Here is a 25,644-nt window from a genome sequence, read left to right as displayed (position 1 = left end):
AGAAGAATTTTCACCAGTGTATTCATTCAGTTGAGTGACGAGGATTTCATTGGTAGATGCAGAAGATACAGAGGTAGATTGGGGTTGAACAGGGGACGCAACGGGCACTGTAGATACATTCCGTTTGCAGGCACGAGTTTGCGGACGTTCCGGAGCACCAACGGTAGGCTTTTTCTCTTTAAGCAATGGCTGAACTTGATCATTAGCAGACTTTAAACAGTCTGCAAAAGTAACCGCACTTTTAGGCTCTTCAGTAGTACGTTTTCGTTCAGATTTTAACTTAGTCAATTCTTCCTTTAAAAATTCAATGTCCGACGCCATTTTGGAGATTTTATGGACAGACGCTCGGCAGTAGGAACACTTCCAGTATAAGTCACGGCATTCTAATAATGCTTTTTGAGGAAGATCCTTGAGTCCCGTACATTTAATGTGAAAAAATCGCGGACAACAGTCACAACAGATAAATTTATCGGTATAATCGATAGGATTTTTACAGGAGTCACACAACAGATCAACAGCAACGGACGCCATCTTGAATTAATATGAATAATGAATAGGTAGGATTAAGTTCAATATTTCAGAACAGGTCAAATACTTGGGTGTTAAAGAAACATCAAACCATAAATGGGGTATGCACATCAGAAGAATATGAGGGTTAGTCTGAAAGAGGCAAGGTTCCATTAGACTGGTTACAAGAAAAAACAATGAAAAAGTGAGAGAGAGAGAGATTTGTTGATTCGCTTCAGCAGAGACAGGATTTTGAATATGCAGTATGCATTTGGATTGCATTGGAGAAAATTTTAACTAAGAAACTGAGAAAAAGAGAAAATCAACCTAATTTATTAAAAATTGCTCTGTAGAAAGAGTTAGCACTACTGGCATGTTGTAAAAATTAGGTGAGTACCATAACAACTCTCACCCTAATGCGGAACATCCTTATGGCAGCTTTTGGAATATAGCTTAGATGTAGATGCTAATTAAAGTTAAAATGACCAAATTTGGTTAAAAATGCCACAACATGAAATCTTATCCATTTTTAAAGGCAATGAATCTGCATAAAATCCTAATAGAATATTCTATTCAATCAATTTTATTTAATAGAAAAACACTCTCTTGCCACAAATGATTCAGGTTGACCTATTGAAAAATAGAAAGTATAAAAAATGAAGAGAAAAATAAAATATTCTAACTAAGAAGTAGATGACAAACATTGTGAGCGAACATGAATCTATGAAATGAATAGCATAAAATAAAATAGGATGACAATAAAGTAGGACACACATTAAAAATCATCATATTTTTCCAGAAATAGGCAATAAGCATATTAAATGGGGAGTGATGTGCTGACTCTTCTGTTAGTCTACGAATAGTTAATGCATTTGGGCATTGCTTTGGACCAAGACAATTAGGAGAATAGGCAAAGAGACATTGGAGTGTGTTTTTAATGGTATGGGAATATGGTCATTGAAACAAGATAATAGGCATAGATTGGAGGCTTGAGGGTGTAGAGAAGAATGGAAAATGTGTAATAGATGGATAGGAAAATAAACGAATATCTACTAGGCAAGGTTAAGGGGTAGGACAGGGGATTTTTGGGAGAAATCCAAATGAGGTATGAAAGATGGAGGCAGATGTTTTTGATTGTTGATGGAATGTTGAAGACAGTGATAGAGGGGACAATTTTAGGCAAATGAGAAAGGTTCCAAAGAAACTGCAGGAAGGCAAATGATTTTTACACTCTGAAATTGTTGCATTGAAACAAGAAAGGGTTAGGAATAGGATAGGGATATCGGATAGAATGCAGGGAGGAAGGGAGCAGTTAATTGTGATGTGGGATGTCAGGCTGTGTCTTTCTGGAAGGTGCTAGGAAGGGTAGCAATGATAAATCAGTGTCTATCCAAAACCAACCTTTAGGCATAGACTACCAATAATAATATAATTATTCGCCTATATTTTCCACTGGAAACATGTAAGGTAAGATGTAGATGGATAAATGCAGGCAGAGATTTAATGTAACTAGTTGATTTCATTTGAAGCCTTTAACACTATGGCATGTGCAAAATGCACACATGTTACCTTATGGGATCCACAAAATGGTCCCATGGCTGGGCTAAACCATGAGTAATGAGGGTTGATACATTTGAGTGGATGCAGTATATCTCCCTGGATTGCACACCTCTAGCACCGCAGGTGGCTGTGCATGGTTCCCACGGACCTGCGACCCATTCGAATGAGCAGCTGCAAGGAGGAAGCAGAGAAAAGGGTTAATTAGTCAATAAGTCAGCTGGATCTATACTATATCATAATTAGTACAGTAATAACTAATGTAAAAACATAATATCCTCGAATTTATTAATAGCTAATGTAAAAACATAATATCCTCAAATTTCTTTAAAATAAATTTATCACCAAAATCCTCATGGACCAATAATTATGAACAGAATCATTTCTTTTTCATATTCATTATTAAATATAAATCTTTGTTATATGGCTGTTGGGCTTGAATGATGGGAGCAGTAGAGAAATAAAAATTTGAGGGATTGAAAACATGGTGCTACAGAAGAATGCTAAATGTAAAATGGATAGACAAGAGAAACAATTGAATCAGTGCTCCAAAGAGTGGGTGAAGAGGGAAACTTATGGGACATAGTTACAAGAAGAAGAAGAAAATCAATTGGAGGCATGATTGTTTATTTCAGATCATAATTGAAAAAGGATGTAACCAATGAAGGTTGAAGGAACAGAAATATGGACGGGAAAAATTGAAGGAGGCCTGGGATGAACAACGAAAAACAGGTGATGCAAGCTATTGATGCTAGGGGCTTTGAGAGAATGAAGAGGTTGACATCAAACAGGATATTGTTAGGCGAACTGCAGCAAAACTATAATATGACTGATAACTCATGATGATGGTCATCTAACTTCTGCATTACAGCCAGGGAAGGAAAGTAAATTGCAATTCTCTACTTACTAAATTTAATAAAAGAACATTTTATGTTTATTTTGGTGATTTTCTGACATCCATATTCAATGATTATGTCACAGTGAAATGGTAGGCTACCAAAGAACTTAAATTAATGGAGAAAAGGTTTTTGATCAATAAAATGTCTGAGAATTTCAGGTTCTATCTAGAAATATTTGGGTCATAACCAGAAAAAAGCTACATTTTATTGAGTATGCTACTTTGCTTAATTAATATAAAAGGTTTAATAAAAAAAATAAATCTTTAAACTTGATTTTTAAGAAAATTATGAAGCATTTTTTTTGGTTACTATGTTTTTGATTAAGTTCCTGCATTGCCATAATTATATAACTATGGAGTTTTGGGGTCTGTTTTGTTATAAAGTGGATGCCAGTTACTTATTTGAAAGTGTTTTGGTAAACATTCATTATCTTCTTGTTTACTTCCAGGCTTCAATTTTTTTTTACTTTTATCTTGTTTCTTTGAAAGTGTTTTGGTAAACATATTTTGTTTACTTTTGTGGTTTCCTTTCATTACTGTTTCCTTGACAGCATTTTAGTAAACATTTTTTGTTTACTTTTATTTCATTGTTAATTGTCATATTGTGATTTTGATTCAATCAATCAGAAAACTTTCAGATAAACAGCATACTGTTTGGTTTCAGCAGTAAAGGCATTCTAAATGGTACAAGATTTTTTAATCAAGGGCAGAGAATAAGTTCCACACTAAATAATAATAGGAAAAGAAATGTCATTGTCATAAAAGATACTGATGCACTGTCATGCAGCAAAGAAAGGACACATGGTTGGAGTTCAGCAAAATTACTTTACACACCACTTTGCAATTCTTGTACAGCAGCTGTAACCAGTATAGATACTACATTAGGCTTGTCACTGCATGTATGTTGTTGATTAATATTAAACTATGTAACAGACATAAGATATAAATGAAATTTCTCTGTATCGCAAGCTATAATGGCATTCCCTCTCTTCAAAATTACAATGCCATGCATTTGAATGTAAATCACAAGAAGAATCATTAAGATCAAGTTACTAGGGAGCAAACTGTTTTTACCGAAAGCCTGCGGACCCTTGCAAAATTTAGAAACAAGGTAGGAGGAGTACTTATAATGACAAAATATATCACCACTTGAAGTATTTACCAATGATTATCAATGGAGGACTTTTCAAACACCCTGTATTCACAAGTGATGGAGGCAAATCTATTTTACCTGAATGTGTTGCACTGCCTGGTGGGGTTCTGTGGTTTGAGTGCCAAAGAGCACAGCCTCCGTGGCACGGACTTGCCTGTCTTGGAGTCAGTGCACACAAGGTTCTTGTGTTGGCGGCCTCCGCCGCACGTGGCAGAGCATGGGGACCAACGTGAGCCCCCAGGGAAGGTCCCCTCTCGCCATTCATGGCGACTCTCTTGCACCAACCCTTCTGCTGTGTAGCTCCCATGCACGCGGACTTGATGGCCCACTGGGCCTGCACTGACACCCTGGCGGGCCCTCACACCGGGGCCCACCTGCAGCACAGAGACCTTTGGGCAAAAGGAGAAGGAGAAAGTGGCATGGTGTCACTTCTACTACATCCTAACCTGCAAGCCAAACCAACAGGGTGTGTGGCTGGGAGTGAGTGAAAACGAGACATGAAAAACAGATGTTGGTGTTACTTATTTGTTAGCTGCCAATAAATAATTTTAGCTAGAGACATAAGTTTTCCTATCTTGAATGTTTTTTAGACTAAGATAGTCAAAGTAGTGGTGACATAAGAAGAAGAATTGTGTTAGGCTAAGAAGATTTCATTAGGAGGAGGAAATTGATGACAGGGCATTGAGTAAGGATGTTCAGAAAATATTAATGATAATTTTGAAATGAAGTGTTGTTGAGAGCAGCGTGGAAACATAGACAATGAAGCAGGATGATAGGTATGAATTGAGTGCTTTTTAGATGTGGAGAAGGATGTAGAAAGTGTAAGAGACAGAGAGAAAATCAAATGAGGAAGTGTTTGTGGATCCAAAGTAGATAGGAAAGATGGATGTAGAGTGTTTTGTTTGGCAACTGGATGTTGAAGACTGTGATAGAGGGAAGAACGTTAGGTAAACAAGGAAGGGCAAAAATAGGATGGCCATGTTGAATAGAATGAAGGGAGGAAGAAAAGGTGTGGAATTATAGAAGGGCTTGAATAAGATCAATATGAGAATGCCATTCTCAGGGGAAGAGTGGAGACTTTATATGTGGATGGGTGAGGGGGGAAAGGTAAGGGACAAATAGGAAATGGACAAGGGGATGAGAGAGGATGTGTGGGTGCCTTTTGGATGGATTCGTGGCCTTAGTTCAGCCCAGGAGGTTGAAATGACTGAAGCAACCTAGATACAAGATGTATCTCACATCTATACTACTTGCAGATTTGGGAAGGGTTTCAAAAAAAAATATATATATTGATATATTTATTTTTTTCAAAAAAAAATATATCATCTCCTTAGCCATATCTCAGAGAATTCCTATCTATGCTTATCCTCTCATCTCAATTACCTTGTTTCAGACACATACACAACTAAGCTCCATAAGAAAGTTTGCCACTTCTTGCCCTCTTCCTATCTCCCTTATCCAACATTCTCCCCCTCTTTCATAGCCTTCTGGTTGCCTCTCAATATCTTCTGCATTCAATTCTTTCCATCCTCTTTGAATTGATCCCAGCAATCTTTTCTCTTCACCCTCCATGCCTAGCATTTCATTTGTTTCTTTTCCATCCTTTACATCAGCATTTCAAAATCTCAGTCTATTGGGTCCGTGGTTGTCTTTTTGTTTTATTATAGGGTGCTCTTCCCTTTATTGCCCTGAACATTAGGGGGATCCGAATGGTGCAGTGGATGATGTAAAATATAAACATATATATATATATATATATGTGTGTGTGTATATATATATGTATATGTGTATATATATATGTATATGTGTATGTATATATATATATATATATATATATATATATATATATATATATATATATATATATATATGTTTATATTTTACATCATCCACTGAACCGTCCAGATCCCACTAATGTTCAGGGCAATAAAGGGAAGAGCGCCCTATAATAAAACAAAAAGACAACCACGGACCCAATAGACTGAGATTTTGAAATGCTGATGTAAAGGATGGAAAAGAAACAAATGAAATGCTAGGCATGGAGGGTGAAGAGAAAAGATTGCTGGGATCAATTCAAAGAGGATGGAAAGAATTGAATGCAGAAGATATTGAGAGGCAACCAGAAGGCTATGAAAGAGGGGGAGAATGTTGGATAAGGGAGATAGGAAGAGGGCAAGAAGTGGCAAACTTTCTTATGGAGCTTAGTTGTGTATGTGTCTGAAACAAGGTAATTGAGATGAGAGGATAAGCATAGATAGGAATTCTCTGAGATATGGCTAAGGAGATGATTTGGAAAAGTGAAATGTGTAGTAAGAAAAACAAACAAAGGAATGTTAAGCATGGTTGGAGAAGACCAAGTGAATAATTAAGATGGGAGATTATAACCTAAACTAGATAGATCATTTCACTATTTCATTAAATATTTTAGGGGAAAATGGAATAAGTGTTGAGTATGATGAGAGATGAATTCCTCATACTTCCTTCCTTCATATGTTCCATCCAGCTTCCCTAACCTTTTTCTCCCCATGTCTTGCTTCCCTAACGTCCTCCCATCAATATCCCACTCTTCAACATTCCACTGCTAACCAAAATTCTCTGCACCCATTTCCACTGCATCCTTTGGATTAATCCCAACAATCCAATCTTCTCCCCCACCAAATCTAGTCATTCTCCATTCGTTTTCCTATCAGTCCATTTTACTTTTTTCTTCCTTCCCTAAAACAAATTTCAAAAGCCTCCTATTTACACCTATGTTCTTGCTTCAGCATTCATTTTCTCTCACTGCACAAAACCATACTCCATAGTAAAGAGTATAAAGAGTATGTGGACTTGATTAATTACTTGCTTTTAATAACGAGATGATTGGGCATTTAATATTAATGCATGTTGTAGCTATATTTGTGTGAATTTATGTATATGTTCCATTATATATTCATATTTTTGCTCAAATGTTTATTTATACATAAATGGCTGGTTGCCGCCACACTTTTTATGTCATGCCCCTGTGATACATAGTTTTTTGATGTATCGTTAATTAAATGAATTTCACTAGCCTTATGACTTAGTTTTGGGTGAGTGTTAGAAAATGTCAATCCAGAATATCTGTCCTTTTGGGGCTGAATATTCCAGATGGACAGTTTGTAACACTCTAAATGCATTCCTGTGAAGAGGTTTATATTTAGGTTAAAAACTCACAGATAGGACAAGTTCAGAGAGGATGGGGCCTCTCGCCCAGAGGGTCTGCAGTGGTCCATGGTGCTCATAATGGAAGAGAGCGCCTTCAGCCACAACATTGGCAGAGCGAGGTATCTTAACTCCTTCGGCACAGGAATGTGTCCGGCCGCTTCTGCAATGCATTCACGATACATTTAAGTGCTCCATAATTAAAGGTGTGCATTATGACCTAATGTCAATAAAAATTTGGATTGAATTCATATCCCTCCAATTACAAAATGGTTTGAAGAATATCAATTATTATAATTTTAACAATTTAGTTAATAGTTTTATTAACTCCAAGCTATATTAATATTGTGCATAATTCTTGCTATGGAACATTATTCAGGTAGTTTTATAGAAGAAAAGGAAAGTAGACATCATTAGGAGTAGGAATACTTGTACTGCTGAAGACAGAAAACTACCTCCTAGGGAAATAAAAATAGGGCTGTGAAAGTTTGAAGGAAGGAATAACAAGAGGTGGGAATGTTAAAGGTTGTGATTGAGAGGAGAATATTAGAACTAAATGGGTAAGAGGGAGGATGAGAACAGATTTTAATAAGCATGAAGGCAGGCAGATATTATGAAGAAATAAAGAAAGAAGTGACATCAATGACAAACAAGATCTTGTGATACTCAAATTAAATAGTTGTTTGGTAAACTCCTGCTTCTACAGGAGTATATTTTCTCTGTATACGAGTATTTTAATGGCTTTTCTTTAGCAATAATCTACCACCTTATGGCAGGACAACTACTCATACCTAACCTTTGCCTATGAACTTCATAACTCATTTAATTTAATTCAAAATAAATATTCTTCTCATCCCTCTACCGTGTTTTCACAGAATTTTGCGCTCTAGCACCATCTCCAGCATCCCATTGCCTCTCATTGTCTCCTGCATCCATTTCATATGCCTTCTTCAAATTTCTCCTCACCACCATCTCTCTTTCCTTTGTACGTCTAGAACTTCATCATAGGTTCTCCATTCCATCCGTTTTATTTTTTCCCATCATCTCCACATCCACATCTCAGCATATAAAACGATGCTCCATGTTGAAGTTTTCACAGGTTTTTTCTTTACATCTTTACATGAGATGCCTATCATCAATTCCTCTTTGTGATTGCTTCTTTATCTCACTCAATTCTTCTTTTAATATCCTTACTACTTTGCCAACCTTCCTCCAAAACACTTGCCAAAAAAAGATGAGCTGCTCCACGGGGGCTTATTTTTCGAAAATTGAGAAACATTGGAAATGGTAAGATAAAATCGAATTGATTTGAGAACATGGGTGTTTCAGCCTACTAGCTGTGAGACATGGCAAAGTCATCCTACAGATGTTAAAGTGCAGCTGAAATACACATCAAAGTAGAATTTTATTTAAGAAATGGAACATCTTATATGAATCTAAGGACAACCCATATTATAGCTATCAGCGATTAAGTATTGGCTAGATACCACAATCAATGATACAATAGGTGGGTCGTTCAATAAGTCCTTAGGAAAAAATAGGAAAACAAATTTTTTTAGGTAGATTTTTTCTATTTTTCAGCATAATTTCCTTCAAGCTCGATGCACTTTTCCCAGCTTTTCTCCAACTTTTTTAAGTCGTTCAAAAAGTAGGATTTCGGAAGGTCCTCAAAATACCTGTAGGCATCTGTGTCGGCGATGACCTCCTTGTTCGACATGAATCGTTTTCCATTGAGACATTTTTTTCAACTTTGGAAATGCAAAAGCCACTGGGGGCCAAATCTCGTGAATGCGGTGTATATTGTAATAATTCGAACTTTAATTCCACAATTTTCGTCATCTAAACTGCACTCGTGCATTGTCTTGATGGAAGAAAATTATTTTTCTTTCACAAATATATGATGTTTTTTCTTGATTTATCCACTCAACCGGTGAAATATCGATGCACAATGCTCTCCATTTATTATTTGCCTTTTTTGCAAGAAATCCATGGAAACAATTTAGCGTGCATCCCAAATGGCCTTCGCCTCTCGACCCATTTCATCGCCCCGCCTTTTTAGGAGTCGGATCACCTTTAGAAACCCACTCTTTCGACTGTTACTTTATCTCTAGAATGTAGTAGTGTGTCCATGTTACGTGTACACTTATGTATCGAGGCAGAAGCTCGTCAGGATTGCGACGGGAAAGCGTCAAACCAACCCTCGAATCGATCACACAATTGCGTGTATTCTTCACTGAGAGCAAACGCGGCACACATCTTGCCGAAATTTTTTCACACCCAACTTTTCGTGCAAAATTGAAAACACTGTACCAAAGTGATATGCCTGTGGCTTCGAATATTTCGCGAACTCGAATATTTCACGTTCAAATTCATTTATCCAATTGTAAACAGCAGGAGCCGACGTGCCTAGATCTTAACTTTGTTCATAAAATAAAAATACTAGATTTTTTGAAGGTTTAAATAAATACGCTAAATTTGAACAGGAGTTCAGCAATAACTTATAAAAATCCAGGTTTTTTTCAGGCATTAAAAATGGATATTGCCAGTGGAAGTGATTTAAGAGCTAGTATGTGCAGCCATTTGGCTCAAATTAAATTGAAATTAGAGCATACGTTCACTGAATAGAAATTTCCATTCTTGAAATTCAGGTTGTCAGAGAAGTGGAAAAGCGCTGAGAGGTATACAATAGGAATCATCACAAAGAGCAATGATACATTCAATTATGCAATGCAAAATAGCTAATCGTAGTAAAATTTTCTTCTACATTTCCTCCTATTTCACGCTTATTCTAAGAGCCTATTGGATCTGTGCCTGGTGTCCTCGGTATATTAAATATGTATTATTTCAGTTGCTACTTGTGTATGAAAAGTTTGTTTCCGTGGAAATGAATATTGCTTTTATGTTTCAGCACTCCTCAATAAGCATTAAATAATCTAGTTCATGGTAAATTTGTAATTTATTTCCTTGATTTCTTCAATCAATGAAAAATGATGCTGTCTCGTTATATCATAATTGTTGCTATGGTAGTTGTTTACTAAATATCTTCAATAATACAACCATCACATCATATTATTTGCCTATATTTGCTTGGTTCTCACAGGACTTGCTCCTAAAAAAGATTTACACTTTATCTTTCCATCCATCTATTTGTATTCTGGGATCAAACCTACCGTTGGATGCAGTTTTCCTGCCCGGTCAAGGCGAATGCCCTCTTCCGTCGATCCCTGAGGACTAGGAATGTGACTGGAGGGTCCATCAATTCTGAATGAGCCTCAATTTTGATGTTCCGGGCGCCACTGGGGAGGACTGCTACCCTTGTCAGTCCTGGAGAAAGAAAAGAAGTTTTTCACGGCGTCCTGGAGCTTTCCGAAGGTCTAAAAACTTGCTCTCTTCGTGAATCAAAAGGTTCCCAAATTCATTCTTCCAACATGTACCCATCACGTTTACTTTCTTATTGTAACAAATATGGGTTTTTTTTCCCGTGAACCTTTTCCAATAACTATAATTCACATTATATCCCATAGATCCTACATTTTATTGATGCAAGGTATGGCACGCATAGAAAATATTTTTAATGGATGGGCGGAAACCAATTACATGAAGCTGAGAAATGTTGCGACGGAAGAAACGAGTACAGTCTATGTCTACCACATTTCAAATTCTGTACTACCTTCGAAATGCTACTTATTCCCTATATAAACTAAACGTTTTGTTTCCAATACGATCTAAAAGGTTAGGTCTTTTCTTCTAATTCGTGGCGAAGTTTGTTGGTGAATCTCTTAATGTAAAGACCCGGTCCTGGGACAGAAAAAATGCGTGCAAAATTAATTACTGTAGAAACAAGTTCTCTTGCATTAATCAGTATCGATTTTTAATTTTTCATTTATTTTCTCAATTTTTTTTACATACCTCGGGTTTAGGCCGACACAAGTTTTTTTAGGTTATTACTAAAGGCTGCAATGCTAATGGATTAATTTCGATTATAACTCGTAAAATTTTGTTAAAAACATGTTCTCAAGTATTAGGACCAAAAATAAAAATTTAACACTTTCAACGATAGTCATCAAGTTGTAAATAATCGATATTTCTTTCAGATACTTCAATGTATCGACATTATCATCAATAGTTGAATTTTGAGTGAGTTCCGAAATTCAACGCCATTGTCATGCGCACTGCCCAAATGGTTCTGCCACAATTGTTTAATTTTACTGTCGCACTGCGACAAGATGGCAGCAATACTGGCAGTAGTTTTTCAGGTAAGACAATTCATAGCTATGACGTTATTACTACTTGACAATTATTGCAATAAATTTCGAAAAGCAAGCTTGTAGAAGATTACCTCATATCTCAAATAACATCTTTCTTAACTTAATATGGATACCTTTCTCGTGTATAGGTCGATCCTTGTCTATATTTCATCGAAACTTTGATTTTAATGGACGACCTATACAGGAGTATAATACCGTATACCCACGCCTTCTTAGGAGGCGCTTGAAGGTCAGCGTGACGTTCTGGCAGGAAGAACCATTCCCCCCGCATCTCCCACAGTAGTCCTCCTTCACCTCCGAGTCCAGCATGCCGTCACATCCCATGTCTTGACAGTGACCCTTGAATTGAACGAAGAGTTAATAAGTTTGGTTCGAGTTTGTCCATCTCCAGTAGTATCTTTTAATTAAAATACTACTTTCATAGACATCTTGCTTATAATTTAATTTAGAATTACCAATGGCAGTTTATAATGCTACTGATTAATGAGAATACAAGATCTGTCCCAAAAGTAGTATGACTTCTCGGATGGACGGACGGACGGGTGGAGGTTTCTCTGGCTGGGTTCAAGGAACAGGAGTCTCAGGAAGGGCTGTAGGCTGGTGGCTCCCAGCCTATGCGGAATGTGGATCGTTCGTTTTGCGAAACCTCTAAAACGTGACCTAGTGACGCCCCGTCATGAACCGGTTTTAGGAACAGCACTATGCCATCAAATTTTAGTGAAACTGGACAAAACCGGGAAAGAGACTCATGACATACTCAAGGCAAGTTATGGTGATAACGCCATGGGTAGATCAGGTGTTCTGAGTGGCGTAAGTTGTTTCTGTAGGGTAAAGAAACTGCTGAAGACGCCGAACGTTCAGGATGTCCTTCGACCTCAAAAAGTGACGAAAATCTTGCAAAAGTAAAGGCGCTGTTGGACGGGAAACAATTGCCAAACATATGAATTGTATTAATGGCGCTATTTTCTCTTACAAAATGTTCAGGCTTTAAAATGTCGTCGTTTGGCGCACAAAAATGTGTGTAACCATCCGTTTTCTCCACTTGCGTGATCCATCGATCGAAATTCATCGCCAAATGAGTAAGAAATTAGTGATGGTGTTATGGATGTGAAAAATCTGAGTTCTGGAGGTTGACAGTTAAAAGAAGGCTGAACGTCGTGTGTGACGACAACCCAAAGAACCCTCTGGGCAATTGATCATTTTGAAAAATGTAACCTTTTTATACCCCTTGGGATAATTTAGGAAGTAACATGGGGACGCATGAGTATGTATTTTTCTACTGCAATGAAAACATTTCATGAGTTTGTCAATCTGTTAAATGTCTTCCAGGAACTGGGGTTGATCTGGATGGCTTGAATATCATTGATTAATTAATATCTCAGCAACAGACATAAACCTGTTAAGCATTTTATTTCTTACAAAAATGATACTATCTTTAGAGAAAGAATTACTGGAAAAGTAACGCGCGGTGCGTTGTTATTACAGCTTCAATGAATAGCGAACAAACTTTGGAGGGTTCTTAGGTAACATTTCCATAATATCTGGATTTCGCACTCAATACTTTCAAGAGTAACATCAGAATTCGTTCATATGCGCACAAGGAAAGAAACACTTTCTATGAACCAGAAGGAAGTTTTAATTTTTTTAACTTTTTAAATGCCTCCGTAAACTGTCGGATTAGAGAATTAAATATTATGCTCGAATTTCATGGTCCGTTCAGGATAACCTGGCCGACATTCAATAGCCACTGGTCAGGTGCGTATCGTCCATTTAGAATATGAGAGAATTTTTATAATGTTATTGATTAGCGAATCTGGACATATTGCTGAAATATAAATTGACTGACCCTTTCTTTTAAAGTTTAACGTGCATGGGAAGAATGTCAAATTCATGGTGCATTTGAATTTGTAAAATTAAATTACAAATATCATTTCAAAATATGAGTTTGAAATTAGTCTTAGAGGGTGTACTTAATGAATTAATCAATTAAAAAACAAAATATTTAGGCAGAAAATAGTCAACAGATCGATTTAAATTTTAAACTCAGAAACACGTCAGTAATTTTAGAACGCGGAACGGAGTAGATTCACCTTATTTTCTATCACAGCGAGGAATTTGTCAACTCGAATGCGAACAGCAATTTAGAGTGGAAAGAATGCATGTATAAGGTATGGCAAAGTTTTCTCTTTGTTTATATATTGATGTACCGCGAATAAATGAATGCACTAACATCTACTGAGAGAATTAATACTCGTTCGCGTCCGCAACAACAATCAGCCTTTCCGTATGACGTCTAGTAGCACACGTAGCCCTGAAACTTACCTCCCTTCAGGTGTGCTAATTTCCCACCTCTCGTGGCATCATCGCGAACTATATACGCACTGTTCAAAGTTTCATCGTGTAATGTATGTATCCTGGGGGGAGAGAGGTGAGGCTGTTCGACTTGGGTTTGGCGGAATGGCCGTTGGAGGCGCCCGTGGGCTGCGCGAAGACATGCCCTCAGAGGCCGGTTTACTGTTGTCGCGTCAGTCACACCCACCTGGACGCAGATTCCAGAGTCCAGGTCGTAAGAGCAAGGGGTCCCGTCGATCAAATTCTCTCCGCTGGCGTAAACCTCGCCCGTTTCCTTGCTGACGCAGGCCAATTGGCACTTGTGAGTGACTGAAATGAGAAGAATGTTCGACATTTCGATCACAAGTGATGGCTACGATCCTGTAAACAACAACCCAACGTCTCCACATGCACCACCAATCTTGATGGACACGCATCTAAATATCTGAAACAGCAGGAACACATTGATGTTCCTCCATGGTCCATCAGGTCCAGATTCACTCAAATGTATTTTATGAATGTATTACAGAAAATAGGCGTAGACTGGAGAGATGGGAGACTTATCCGCAACCTCTACATGTCTCTGTACTGTGTAACTTCGGTAGTCCATAGAATTTGGGCGTTTGTGGGTTCATTGAAATTAGTTGGCATTTTCCATTCCCTGGGAAGAGTGATTTACTGGAGGTGATTGCAGACCTGACCCATGTATTGAATGGCGGTTTGGGGTCTTTTGTGGAAAGGTTAAGTAGACAGAATGATAAACAAATGAATAAGTGCTAGTCATGGTGAAAGGGGAGGATGGAGGATTGTCGAGAGAAATCCAAGAAAGGTGGATGTGGAGCGTTTTGATTGGCGAGGGGATGTTGGGGAAGGCACAGAGGGGAAGACGTTAGGTAATCGAGGAAAGGGTAGGAGTAGAATAGTCATGTTGGAGGGAATGACGGAGAAACGGATGAATGCGGAATTGAAGAAGGGTTTATAATAGTGTTGGATAATCTTTTCTTGTTAGGCGAGGCAAATAAATGTGGAGGTGTCAAGTTAATGTGCATCAAAAACCTACCTTAAACGGTAGCTTAACAAAAAATAATCCCTAATTGTGCAAATTGCTTCGGTTGTCGGTCGCCTGCCCTAATAACACTAACACTACGAATTCGGAAAGTTTCGACAAAGCCGAGGACGTTGTGGAGAGGCCGTGATGTAGGATGGATTGCATGGGTAAGTTGTTGAATATTCCACCCACCTGGTTCCAGCTCGTGGGGAAGCCATGTGAGGCTCGCTAGTCGTCTCTCCATGAGGATGAGGGCAGTGAGTTTGGCGCACTGCTCCGCCCTGAAGTCCCGCGTGTGAGGGCACTTGCTAACACCGCACACGTCGAACTCCTCGCTGCTTCCAGCACACTCCGAGCCGCCGAACTCAGGCCTTAAATGCACGAGGGGAGAAAAAAGGAACGCCACTGGTCAAATTCACTCCCGAGTAAAATGTCCCATTTTACCAGCAGATAATATTAAACAACAATTAAAACTTGTCAGGCATGGCTGAAAATTTGAAATTACTGTTGGGAGAAATTCAAAGCAGGTAGGAAAAGGTAGATGCAGGTCGTATTGTGTGGTGATGTTTGTTTAAAGACTAATATTAAGGGAAGATTGTTGTGTAAGCAGGGTAGAGGGAAAAAAGATAGAAGGCTGTTAAAAAGGAATGAAGGGAGGTATCAAGCAAGTATTTGGAATTACAAAAATCAATATTGCAATATTGTGTGCAACGGTCTTCCCCGCCGTGGTATGCATTGCTTGTAAGGGCAACATTGCCCAGTTTTTGGTAAGCAAAAATCTACCTCTATTGTTGACAACTGTTAAAATAATAGTATAGAATAATTATTTTAAAAAGATTATCAATCAAAGAATGGTCGATTAGAACAGAAAAATACTAACAAAATTCCATATTCCAATTGTAGACTCCAAATAATTACGACGCCAACCATCGTAGGATTGGTTTAAACTCCAGTGATCTTTTCAATATTATTTACTATTGTGAGAGACTGGGTGCTTAATGAAAATACGCAAAACAGAAAAATAAACTTGGAAGTAAATCTCAGCAGTGAGATGATGAGGTTTAAAGTCTGCATTGGAAGGGGTAAGAAAAGTTCATTGCCAAGCAATAGAGTCACAAATCCGTTCATTTACCAATATTCTGGTCAATAAGTCTGTGCACATTACACATTTCAACTATTACTATTCGACAAAAACATTTGCAAAGTAATGGCTTTCGTTCTGAGGTAAAGAATTATTCATTACCATAGATTCTTCGCTTCTTTGAAACTGAATGCTCCACCCACCTCGGGTTGTCGCATGTTCTGATCCGGAAGGTGACCCCGTGACCGCAGGACCTCGAACAAGGCCCCCAGTCCGACCAAGAACTCCAACCGCCATCCCGGGCGTTATACCGCACCACGGATTTATTTGTCCCCGATTTTCGGTCCACGGTTTCGCAGAATCCGTTGACACACCACTAAACACATAGGAAGGTTGGGCAGATACATCAGGTGCGCACCGACAATTACTTAAGTTGTTGTGGTAGCTATTGCTATTTGAATATAAATACTCTAATAATTTATTAGTAGTAGTATTTAGGGGAGGCGACCGACTGCTGAGGTCATTTGCGCCATAAGGGATGGACAGGAAAGGATGAAGAGTGAAGTGAAACCCGGCGTCGGCATTAGCCTACTCTTTACGAAAGGCGCCAAGGGGTCCGCAGCTTAACGTCCCATCCGACGGACGGCGTACTCACTCAAAGTGCCCTCCACAAAACACCTCAAGTAGGGATCAAGATACCACTGAAAAATATTCAACACCGCCGGGATTTGAACCCGGGCCCTCAGGGTGGGAAGCCAGTACGATAGCCACCGCACCAATCTTGATCCCCTATAATTTATTTGATTCAAATTTAAATAAAATAGATTTGTCATCATTAAACGTTAATGTGTTATGATCATAATTGTAATAACTAAGGGTGTAAATTATATTAATTAAAACTGCTTTCAACTTGATAGGCGTATTGTGAAAATTTACTCACCGCTGCTGAGGAGGTGTGTGGTTACTTGGGGAAGAAGCGATATTCAGAACTTGTAAACATCAAGTAGCACACATTATTTCACAAATTCATATTGGAAGTTATTACGAAAACATACAGGTATACCTTCTGCTTAATCTTATTATGAAAATTTTATATTGGTTCTTTGAAAACTAATACTCAGCAGATAGTTTTTTCTCTTTAAAATTTATATTCATAAAAAATTCCATCCTTATCTGACCTGAATGAAAATAACATATTACTTTATGAGACGAGAAATTTGAAAATATTGTGACTTAAATCACTAATATTTATCTTAAGGTAACGTAAAAAGGCATTTTTAACAAATAAAAATCAAAATACTCATAATACATATTAAATTAATGTTAAATTCTGGCCAAGTGTTACAAGTCTCGAATGAACCCTTAGACAAGATCTAACTCTCCTTTCGAATTTCGTTTTGTGCGCATGCGCACAGCGATTTTGTTTTATGTTGATCGAGACGACATCAGGTATGATTATCAAGCAATGCTGATCATAACAATCGATAGCCTCATGATATGTCTCTGCTAATCTATGATTGGTCGTTGGATTCAATAATCAGAAAGATTTGAAGGCAATGTATTTGTTTCTGGAAAAGAAAATACTTTGGTCTTCCACACACGTTTTATTATGCACGACCTAAGTTTAAACTTACAAAGTCATAATCAGGTAAGTCGAAACCTAAGTAAGTCCTCATCACTTGTAAGTCGAAAATGGTCACGCATAATAAAACGTATGTGGGAGAACAAAGTATTTTCTTTTCCAGTATTAATCGCTTCCACAAAGTGACGCATCCAACCATCCTATTCATCGCGTTTGTGTCTGTTTTCAGTACTGAGAACTGAATTAAATTAATTAATCGAATACAGTTCCTATTTTAAAAAGTTGCGATTGAAAGTATCCTGAATTCAGTACTGGGATAAGCACTGAGGAAATGTCTTGCGGAAGAATTACGAGTGAACTTTCGTGAAAAGCTAAGTTATTAAACTTTCTGATGAATATATAATTCTGTTCAAAGATGATTTGGTGAGATTTTTTAGACTTCCTGGGGTGTCAGTTGACTTGCAAACAGATGCAACAAAGGATCAAACACTCTCTTTGGCGTCTTCCTGTATATCACAATGCCTCGGATTCCCGTGTACCTTTTCATAGCCGCATTCGGTGCCTTCGAGTGGCGGACCCTTCTTCGTCTTGCAGACGAGCGGGGAAGAGTGGTGACTACACCACAGATGAGTGCAAGGGTCGGGAAGCTCGAAACTGTGGCATAGCGTGTATCTGCAAAAGAATAAGTCTGATTTCATGACGAAAATGCCTTTTAAAGGTACCTAATCTGAAGGTGATATTTCCAAACAAGCTGATTCTGCTTTAGAAGATATTCAATACTTTTAAGAAAATAAAAAAAAATTATTCCTCTCCTACAACAAAGTGAATCAATTGTTTATGTCAACAAGACAAAGCTTCGTATCCAAAATAATAGAGCAGCTAGGCTGGGAGTCACTCACTGAGCGAAGGTTAAATTACAGATTGAAGCTCTTGCATAAACTGGAAGGAGGTCTCTTTAGCAGTGATGTAGAAAATGTATTATTACCCCCTTCGTACCACGTTTGGAGAGAGCATATTAGTAAAATTAGAGAGATTAAGTGTAGAACAGATAGAATTAAGATGTAATTTTTCCCACGAACGATAGGGGATCATAATAACATTGTCCAACCGCAGTAGAGTCATGTTCAGGTTAAAATTAGTCTGGTGTGTATTCACCCCCTGCCATACACCCTATCGGTGGCTTGCAGGGCACATAAAAAAATAAATAAAATTAACATACGTTTTTGGTATTCGTTTTATTCTCGCTACATAAAACACATGGAGAACACAGGCGGTACAGGGAATAGGAAACCCTTATTACCCTGATGTGTGAATTTCACCCGCCAATGGGCTTCGCACAAGGTGAACCCTACTATCACCTATCAAACCGACCTTTGAGTTGATAACTGTGGTTTTATGAATCAATTAAAAATTTCGAAGTGTGAGTTTAATTTACCTCGGTGCATTCTAAAACGTAAAAGAAACGTCTCCCGAGGTTCATCTTAAACGATCGTTTTCAGGACGAACACGTATCATTAACTGTCGTATGTAAACACGAACTAGTCATCCCTGAATACGCTTTATTCTGTAGGAAAAGATTGATTAGTTCAGTCATTACATTGTAGTTTCACATAAATTATAGCATCATATGTATAGTTGAGTTTTGGGGGAGGTTATTTAAACCGAAATTGGGGGCTTTGTAGTTTTAAGGTGACCTTTTTGGAGGAGAAACCTATTTTTATAAACAATAATTTATGTTGATTTCCACATTTTTCGGGCTGCGTCCGCGTATGTCGTTTAAATTCACAACAGTTTCGCCAGCTATCCTGCTGGCGTCCTCAGGTCAAGGATGGAAAGAAGCTCGTAGTCCCGTCTTATATAGGGAAAATCCGGCGCCAATACCGGGAAATTTCTTCGGCCAAGCAGGGAGCGTCCTCACATCTGTGAATTTAAACGACATACGCGGACGCAGCCCAAAAAATGTGGAAATCACCTACTCATCGCCGCGGAAACCTGCGAACGAAAAATTATTTATGTTCTAATCAAGTAAGCAGCCGGAGGGTCAATTTAATTGGTAAGGATAGACGAGGGTAAAAAAAAGAAACAGCACTTAAAGATTTAATATTTCACCGGTGAAATAAATATTAAATCTTTATGTGGAAGTGCAAAGTTTCTTTTTTTACCCTCATCATGACGGAATTCCACAAAGTTTAACCTTAAACTGTTTATGTAACCTGAAACCGCTTATGGTAAGGATAGAGTTCACCTAGTACGTATTAAGCCAGACGGCGTGCGGCTTCCCAGGAAGTTCTGGTACCCGAAAAATCATAAAGCTTGGGTGAAGCTGACGGTACCCAGAAAGGCGTGAAGGGAATCGAACCCGGGACCTCTAGTCATTAGCCCAGTGCTTTTCCGGCTGGTGTACCACGTGCCTGATTATTGCAATTATTAACCCCAAAAAATAATTTCAGGAGTTATACAATTTCAATCTAATTATATTAGGTTTTAACATCTTCATTTGAGGACCCTCCAGGGACCCAGATGGGACTCAGTGGACCCCATTTAGAAGAAGGTTTCAAATATTATCTCAATCTTAAGCCTTAAGCTGGCGACAAACTCACCCGTCACCAAACTCGAGGCGGCACTGCTCATCCATGGAGAAGGCCGCGTGCAGCGAGGACCCTAGGACGGTCGCGTTGGTCGAGTGGGGTGGCGGGTCATCCAAGCAAGTCCACTGCCTGCGGTGAAACGAAGATTCATGAATATCATCCCCGCCAATAACATTAACACCATGTCGAGTCTTCACTAGAGTAATGCCGGCGATGGAAATATTCGACAAAGCAAAACATGTTAATAATTTAAAAAAAAGTTGAGCTGCCTTGGTAACCTGCCTACGGTGATAACTGTATTGTGGTTAGAATGAAGTTAAAGCAACAATTTGGTGGGAAGCAATTGTGGGAAAAGAACTGTTCAAGTCCCGGTCATGGAAATATTTTGGCGCTTGTAATTTGCTCGATTCCGCCTTCCCCACCTTTCCAGTGTGCGTCCTTTGCATGCGTTCCTATCCCTTTTCCTTAAATCTATTTCCACGTGAATGAATATTTGTTCGCCATTAGGCGGGTTTTCGTGTTTGAATGTGGGTATGTATGTATGTATGTGTGTGTGTGTGTATATATATATATATACAGTATATATATATATATATATATATATATATATATATATATATATATATATATATATATATATATATATATATATATATAGTTTGATTATGTAGAAGTACTCGCGAGAGCAATGTTACATTTGGAAGGCACAATGAAATACAAAAATCAAATAGATATTACGTAAAAGAACGCTCAAATTTTAGAAAGTATGAGCTTTCGGCCTTCTCTTAGGCCTTCTTCAGGTCAGACTGGAAGGTCTCGGGGAAATACGGGGTCTGGGGGGGGGGGAGGCGCAGGGTATGGCACCAACTTGTTACTAATGAGATGGGATAACTGTAAACTAAGTATCTATCTTATTTTAATGTACATTGTTATCTAAGCATGCAGAAAGCAACTTCAACACTAGTTGCGCAGTTCTACTCTGCGAACATATGGGCACATGAAGATTGAAGAGCACCTTATCGTATTTATGATGGAATTTCAAAGAATAAGTGGCAATTGGACACCGATGACTCTTAGGGTCATACTTACGGGGCTTTGGAGTGAAATTCCTCGCGCGAGCAGGGTGACCAGTGGAATCGATTGAAGGCCGCGGCCACCATGGGTGCCATCACGCTGCCCTCCTGAGCCTCCGCACCGCAATCGTTTCCGGCGGACAGGTCACCGTCGTGGGTCATACCCAACCTGTCGAGAGACCGCAGACAACGGAAATTTCTCAGTTTTAATGTCTTGGAGTACCATTAATCACTGTTTTATGTAATTAAGATTCACGTACACATGAGGTCTTCGCACACTTTCTTTGAGAGGGTTACGCCGAAGGCATATTATGTTTTTTACAATTTACACCAGATATTACTTTTTTTATTGCACCCTTTCATTACGTAAATATAGATGAATTCAACTGATACTTGGCGACTTCAGTTTAGGCAATGTGTCCTTTTTTTAACTGCTCTTTCAGGAAAACTTCGAGAATCGGGATGGTACAGTGGCTAATCTACTAGAACAAAACAAAGTGTCAAACCCGATAATATTTCATCATTTATTTGCTGTTATTCTTATGTTATTTACTCTAAAAATTGGTGATCATAGTAGACCAGTAGCTAGAGCCCTGGGCTACTGACCGGATACCTCAGGTTCAATTCCGGGGGTTGAGGACTCGAGTCAGTTTTAGCTTCATCTACGCTGTGTAAATTTTATGATAACAGATATCCCAGTGAAATAAATCACAAGTGGAGCAGTGGAAGGAACTGGTCCTTACTACCCTATTTTAGAACGAATTCCACACGCCACATGGAATTTAGCACTGGGTGAACTCTGTCCTGGCCTATCAAATCAAAAGTCGGGCTAATTACTCTGGGACCTGAAAAATCACACACCTTGGGTTAATTTGAAGGTCTCTAAGCTCAGGATCACTAAGAGCAGTGGTGCCGTAAGCTTTGGGCTTATTTAGCATTTGAAAAATAACTTTGAGTTAATTATACACCCTTAATATAGCGAATGGCAACGTTTTCTAGCATCGGAGTCGGTGGATAGTCGGGCCAACAGGTGGATAGGTTTCATTCCGTGGTATCTCAGACTTTGACTATAGTAGATCAGAGGTTAGTTTTATCTCAGCTACAGACCAAGGCGTTTTAGGTTCAAATTCCTGGTGACACTATCGCTAAAAAAAACAAACTATCTTATAAAAACCATAATCATCAACCAAACGGGGCAACATTCTCGTAATCAGTATTTTGATCAAAGCATTATGGCGGACAACGACTCAACCCTTTTATACTCTGAATGCATGAAATAAAAAAATTATAATATCCTGCCTGCTTTCATAACCTAATACACTTCCAAGGGAGGTAAATATTTCTACCTATTCTAGTTTTGGCCACCTATTTTAACGTATAGTTTAATAGTCACCTTTTTCTACAAACCTCTTTCCCTCTGCTTTATTTGCCAACAGCGTCAAGAAGCAACAACACTATGATGAAATAACGATGGCTTCGACAGCAAAAACCGACAATGACGACATTTTGACGTCATGACATCCAATAAATGACTGAATTTCATTTACAATAATTGGAAATACTGGGTACTACGACGTCACGATGACGGTATTATCGACGACAATGCTGATACCTTATATATTATTCCAACTGAAATTCGACACCAAGGGAAAAACAGCCCGAGTTAAGAAGCCGTTCATGGAGAAGAGGCAACTACTGTGTTGAAAGAGCCTTAGGTTGGAAAGGAGAAAGCATTTGGTATAAACGTTCGTATGGAGCATGACACTACGGATCAAAGATATGGAACATTGAAAACGTGCGGAAAGAGAATGATGAAGATTAAATGGGCAGACCAAGGGAGGAACGAGGATGTGTACATATAGAAGAGGAGAAGAGGAAATTACCATATTGAAAACACAGCGGCAAGGAGAACTGCGTGGATTGAGCACATCTTGAGGTACTATAGATTAATTAGAAACATAACAGAAGGGAATATCGAAGGGAAGATCCCTCAAAGGAAGACCATGAGACAAGCATATTAAAGAAAATAAGGAGGACCTAAAACCAAGGATACATCACGGGGTGAGAGGGAATCAACACTGGATAGTGAGGAATGGAGGACTGCAGTAAACCGACCTACGGATTTAAACACTGATGACGATAATGATTTATTGCGTCCTCCTAATCGTAACGCCTCGATCAGGCCTCATTGTAATTTCCCACGTGCGTGTGTTAAGGTCAGAGCGCGACTCACACGTGCCCCACCTCGTGGGCGATGATGAAGGCGCTGGAGAGTCCCTCGTCTCTGTTGAGGGCGCAGCTCCTGGCGGGGTCGCACGCGCCGGAGACCGGGGCGTACCCCGAGGGCCCGCCAAGGTCGAGGCGGGTCAGCCACACGGCCACGTCGTGCCGGGTGCCCGCCACCCCTTTCTCGATCGCTATCGCCTTCAAGAGGTTCTCGTTCCACGCATTCACGTGCTCCAGGGACTGCTTTGGGTTGCCCTCTTCCACCTGACCCGAAGAGAGAGAGAGTTAGGGCGAGGTGAAGAATAAAATACCTTCCGAATGAAACAATTCTGTTACTCCGTCATTTGACGATCCACTCAATAACCGACCTCAAGTGTGACAAAAAATAATAAATTTATTTTCAGTAATGGAATACTAAAAAATACTATTGGGTCGCCGATCATTCAACAAAGTTATTTGAGTTCGAAAAAGGCCGAATTTCACTTCGATATGCATTACCGTAATGAGAGAACCAGCCTCTCTTCATGTATATATATACGAGGTCTGTTCAAAAAGTATCGCGACTTTTGTGTTTTTCCAAAAATTATTTATTTATTCATGAATATCTATTTTGTCCCCTTCAAAGTAATCCCCATTAGATATTGTTCCAACGTTTTTATAATCCTCGAAAAACTTCAAAAAATCATTTTTTGTGATCTTGTTCAGCTCCTCCTTCGATGCAGTCTTTATCTCGTCAGTCGTTGCGTAGCGTCGTCCTTTGATGGGCCTCTTCAGTTTCGGAACAAGAAAAAGTCACTGGGGACCAGGTCTGGGGAATACGGTGGCTGCGGCATCATTAGTTTGTTGTTTTTGGCCAAATATTCGTGCATAAGTAACGATGTGTGAGCAGGGGCGTCTTCATGGTGCAAAAGCCAATTTTTGTTCTTCCACAAATCCGGGCGTTTGTGGCGGATTGCTTCGCGCAAATGGCGCATAACATGCAGGTATTATTCCTTATTTAGCTTTCTACCCTTTGGCAAGAACTCATGATGCACCACGCCCACGATATCGAAGAAAACTGTAAGCAAAACTTACACATTCGACCGAACTTGGCGCGTTTTTTTCGGTCTTGGCTCGTGCTGCAGCTTCCATTGGGATGATTGATCTTTAGTTTTCAACGTCATATCCATAAACCCACGATTCGTCACTTGTTCTGACCCTCTGAAGCAAATTTGGGTCGTCGCGGACAGAGTCCAACACCTCATTAGCAATGTTAATGCGTTGCTGTTTTTGGTCGAAATTTAGCAATTTTGGTACTAATTTCGCGGCGACCTGTGTCATGCCCAAATCATTGGTAAAAATCGAATGGCACGAGCCAATCGATACGTTTATGTCCTCAGTACTTCTCTAACAGTGATTAGACGATTGGCCAATACTATTTTCTTCACTTCATCAATGTTTTGGTTTGTCGTTGACGTGCCGGGCGTCCGTCGTTCACATCTTCTCGGCCCTCTGAGAACATATTGTACCACCGATAAACGTTTATTCGGTCCAAGATAGCTTCTTAATATGCCACCGTTAACATTCGGAATGCGTCCGCGCACTTAATTTCGTTAATGACACGTCTAAGCAAAACAGCTGTCAACAATTAACTGAACATTCAAAATGTCCGAAATTTTCGGCGTTAGTGAGAGACGTAAGTACCAACATAATGCTAAAAAAATCGAAAATCAAATATACGTAACCCCGCGAAAATTCAAAATTCGCGATACTCTTTGAACAGACCTCGTGTGTGGGTATATATATATATATTCGAAATTCAAAATTCGGGATACTTTTAGAACAAACCTCGTGTGTGAGTATACATATATAAATAAATATATAAATATATACATATATATATATATATATATATATATATATATATATATATATATATTTATCGTCCACCTGTTATCTCATTTGCTAAAATCTCCTGATCTCCCATCACAGATGAAAATACTCCAGAAGAACTTCGAACAACTTCTAATGGTGTACTTTTCATAACTCATCCCGGAGGGATTCCCATGCTTTAAGACGGGACGAAACTGGAAGTATTCTTTGATATATTGTGTATCAAAGAACATATTTTTACATGATATGCTTTGCCTTTAGCATGCCTGACAGATAT

The 25,644-nt window shown here is 38.9% G+C and overlaps 1 protein-coding gene across 1 annotated transcript in view; it reads right to left on the bottom strand.

The window, feature by feature from the left end:
* LOC139700817 (A disintegrin and metalloproteinase with thrombospondin motifs 2-like) overlaps positions 1–25,644 on the bottom strand; it is a 37,086-nt gene that overhangs the window by 7,487 nt on the left and 3,955 nt on the right. The window contains exons 4-15 of the mRNA XM_071599243.1: positions 23,503–23,759; positions 21,286–21,438; positions 20,209–20,325; positions 18,148–18,280; positions 16,230–16,402; positions 15,138–15,316; positions 14,106–14,227; positions 11,773–11,905; positions 10,469–10,622; positions 7,311–7,461; positions 4,194–4,504; positions 2,077–2,238 (exon numbers count right to left, since the gene is read on the bottom strand). Coding sequence (XP_071455344.1) covers positions 2,077–2,238; positions 4,194–4,504; positions 7,311–7,461; positions 10,469–10,622; positions 11,773–11,905; positions 14,106–14,227; positions 15,138–15,316; positions 16,230–16,402; positions 18,148–18,280; positions 20,209–20,325; positions 21,286–21,438; positions 23,503–23,759 — 2,045 coding nt within the window. The remainder of the gene's footprint in view (positions 1–2,076; positions 2,239–4,193; positions 4,505–7,310; positions 7,462–10,468; positions 10,623–11,772; positions 11,906–14,105; positions 14,228–15,137; positions 15,317–16,229; positions 16,403–18,147; positions 18,281–20,208; positions 20,326–21,285; positions 21,439–23,502; positions 23,760–25,644) is intronic.

The sequence above is a fragment of the Hetaerina americana genome, unplaced genomic scaffold (genome assembly GCF_022747635.1).
Source record: "Hetaerina americana unplaced genomic scaffold, ioHetAmer1.1.p SCAF_11, whole genome shotgun sequence".
Taxonomy (NCBI): domain Eukaryota; kingdom Metazoa; phylum Arthropoda; class Insecta; order Odonata; family Calopterygidae; genus Hetaerina; species Hetaerina americana.
This window is presented reverse-complemented; position numbering and strand designations above follow the sequence as displayed.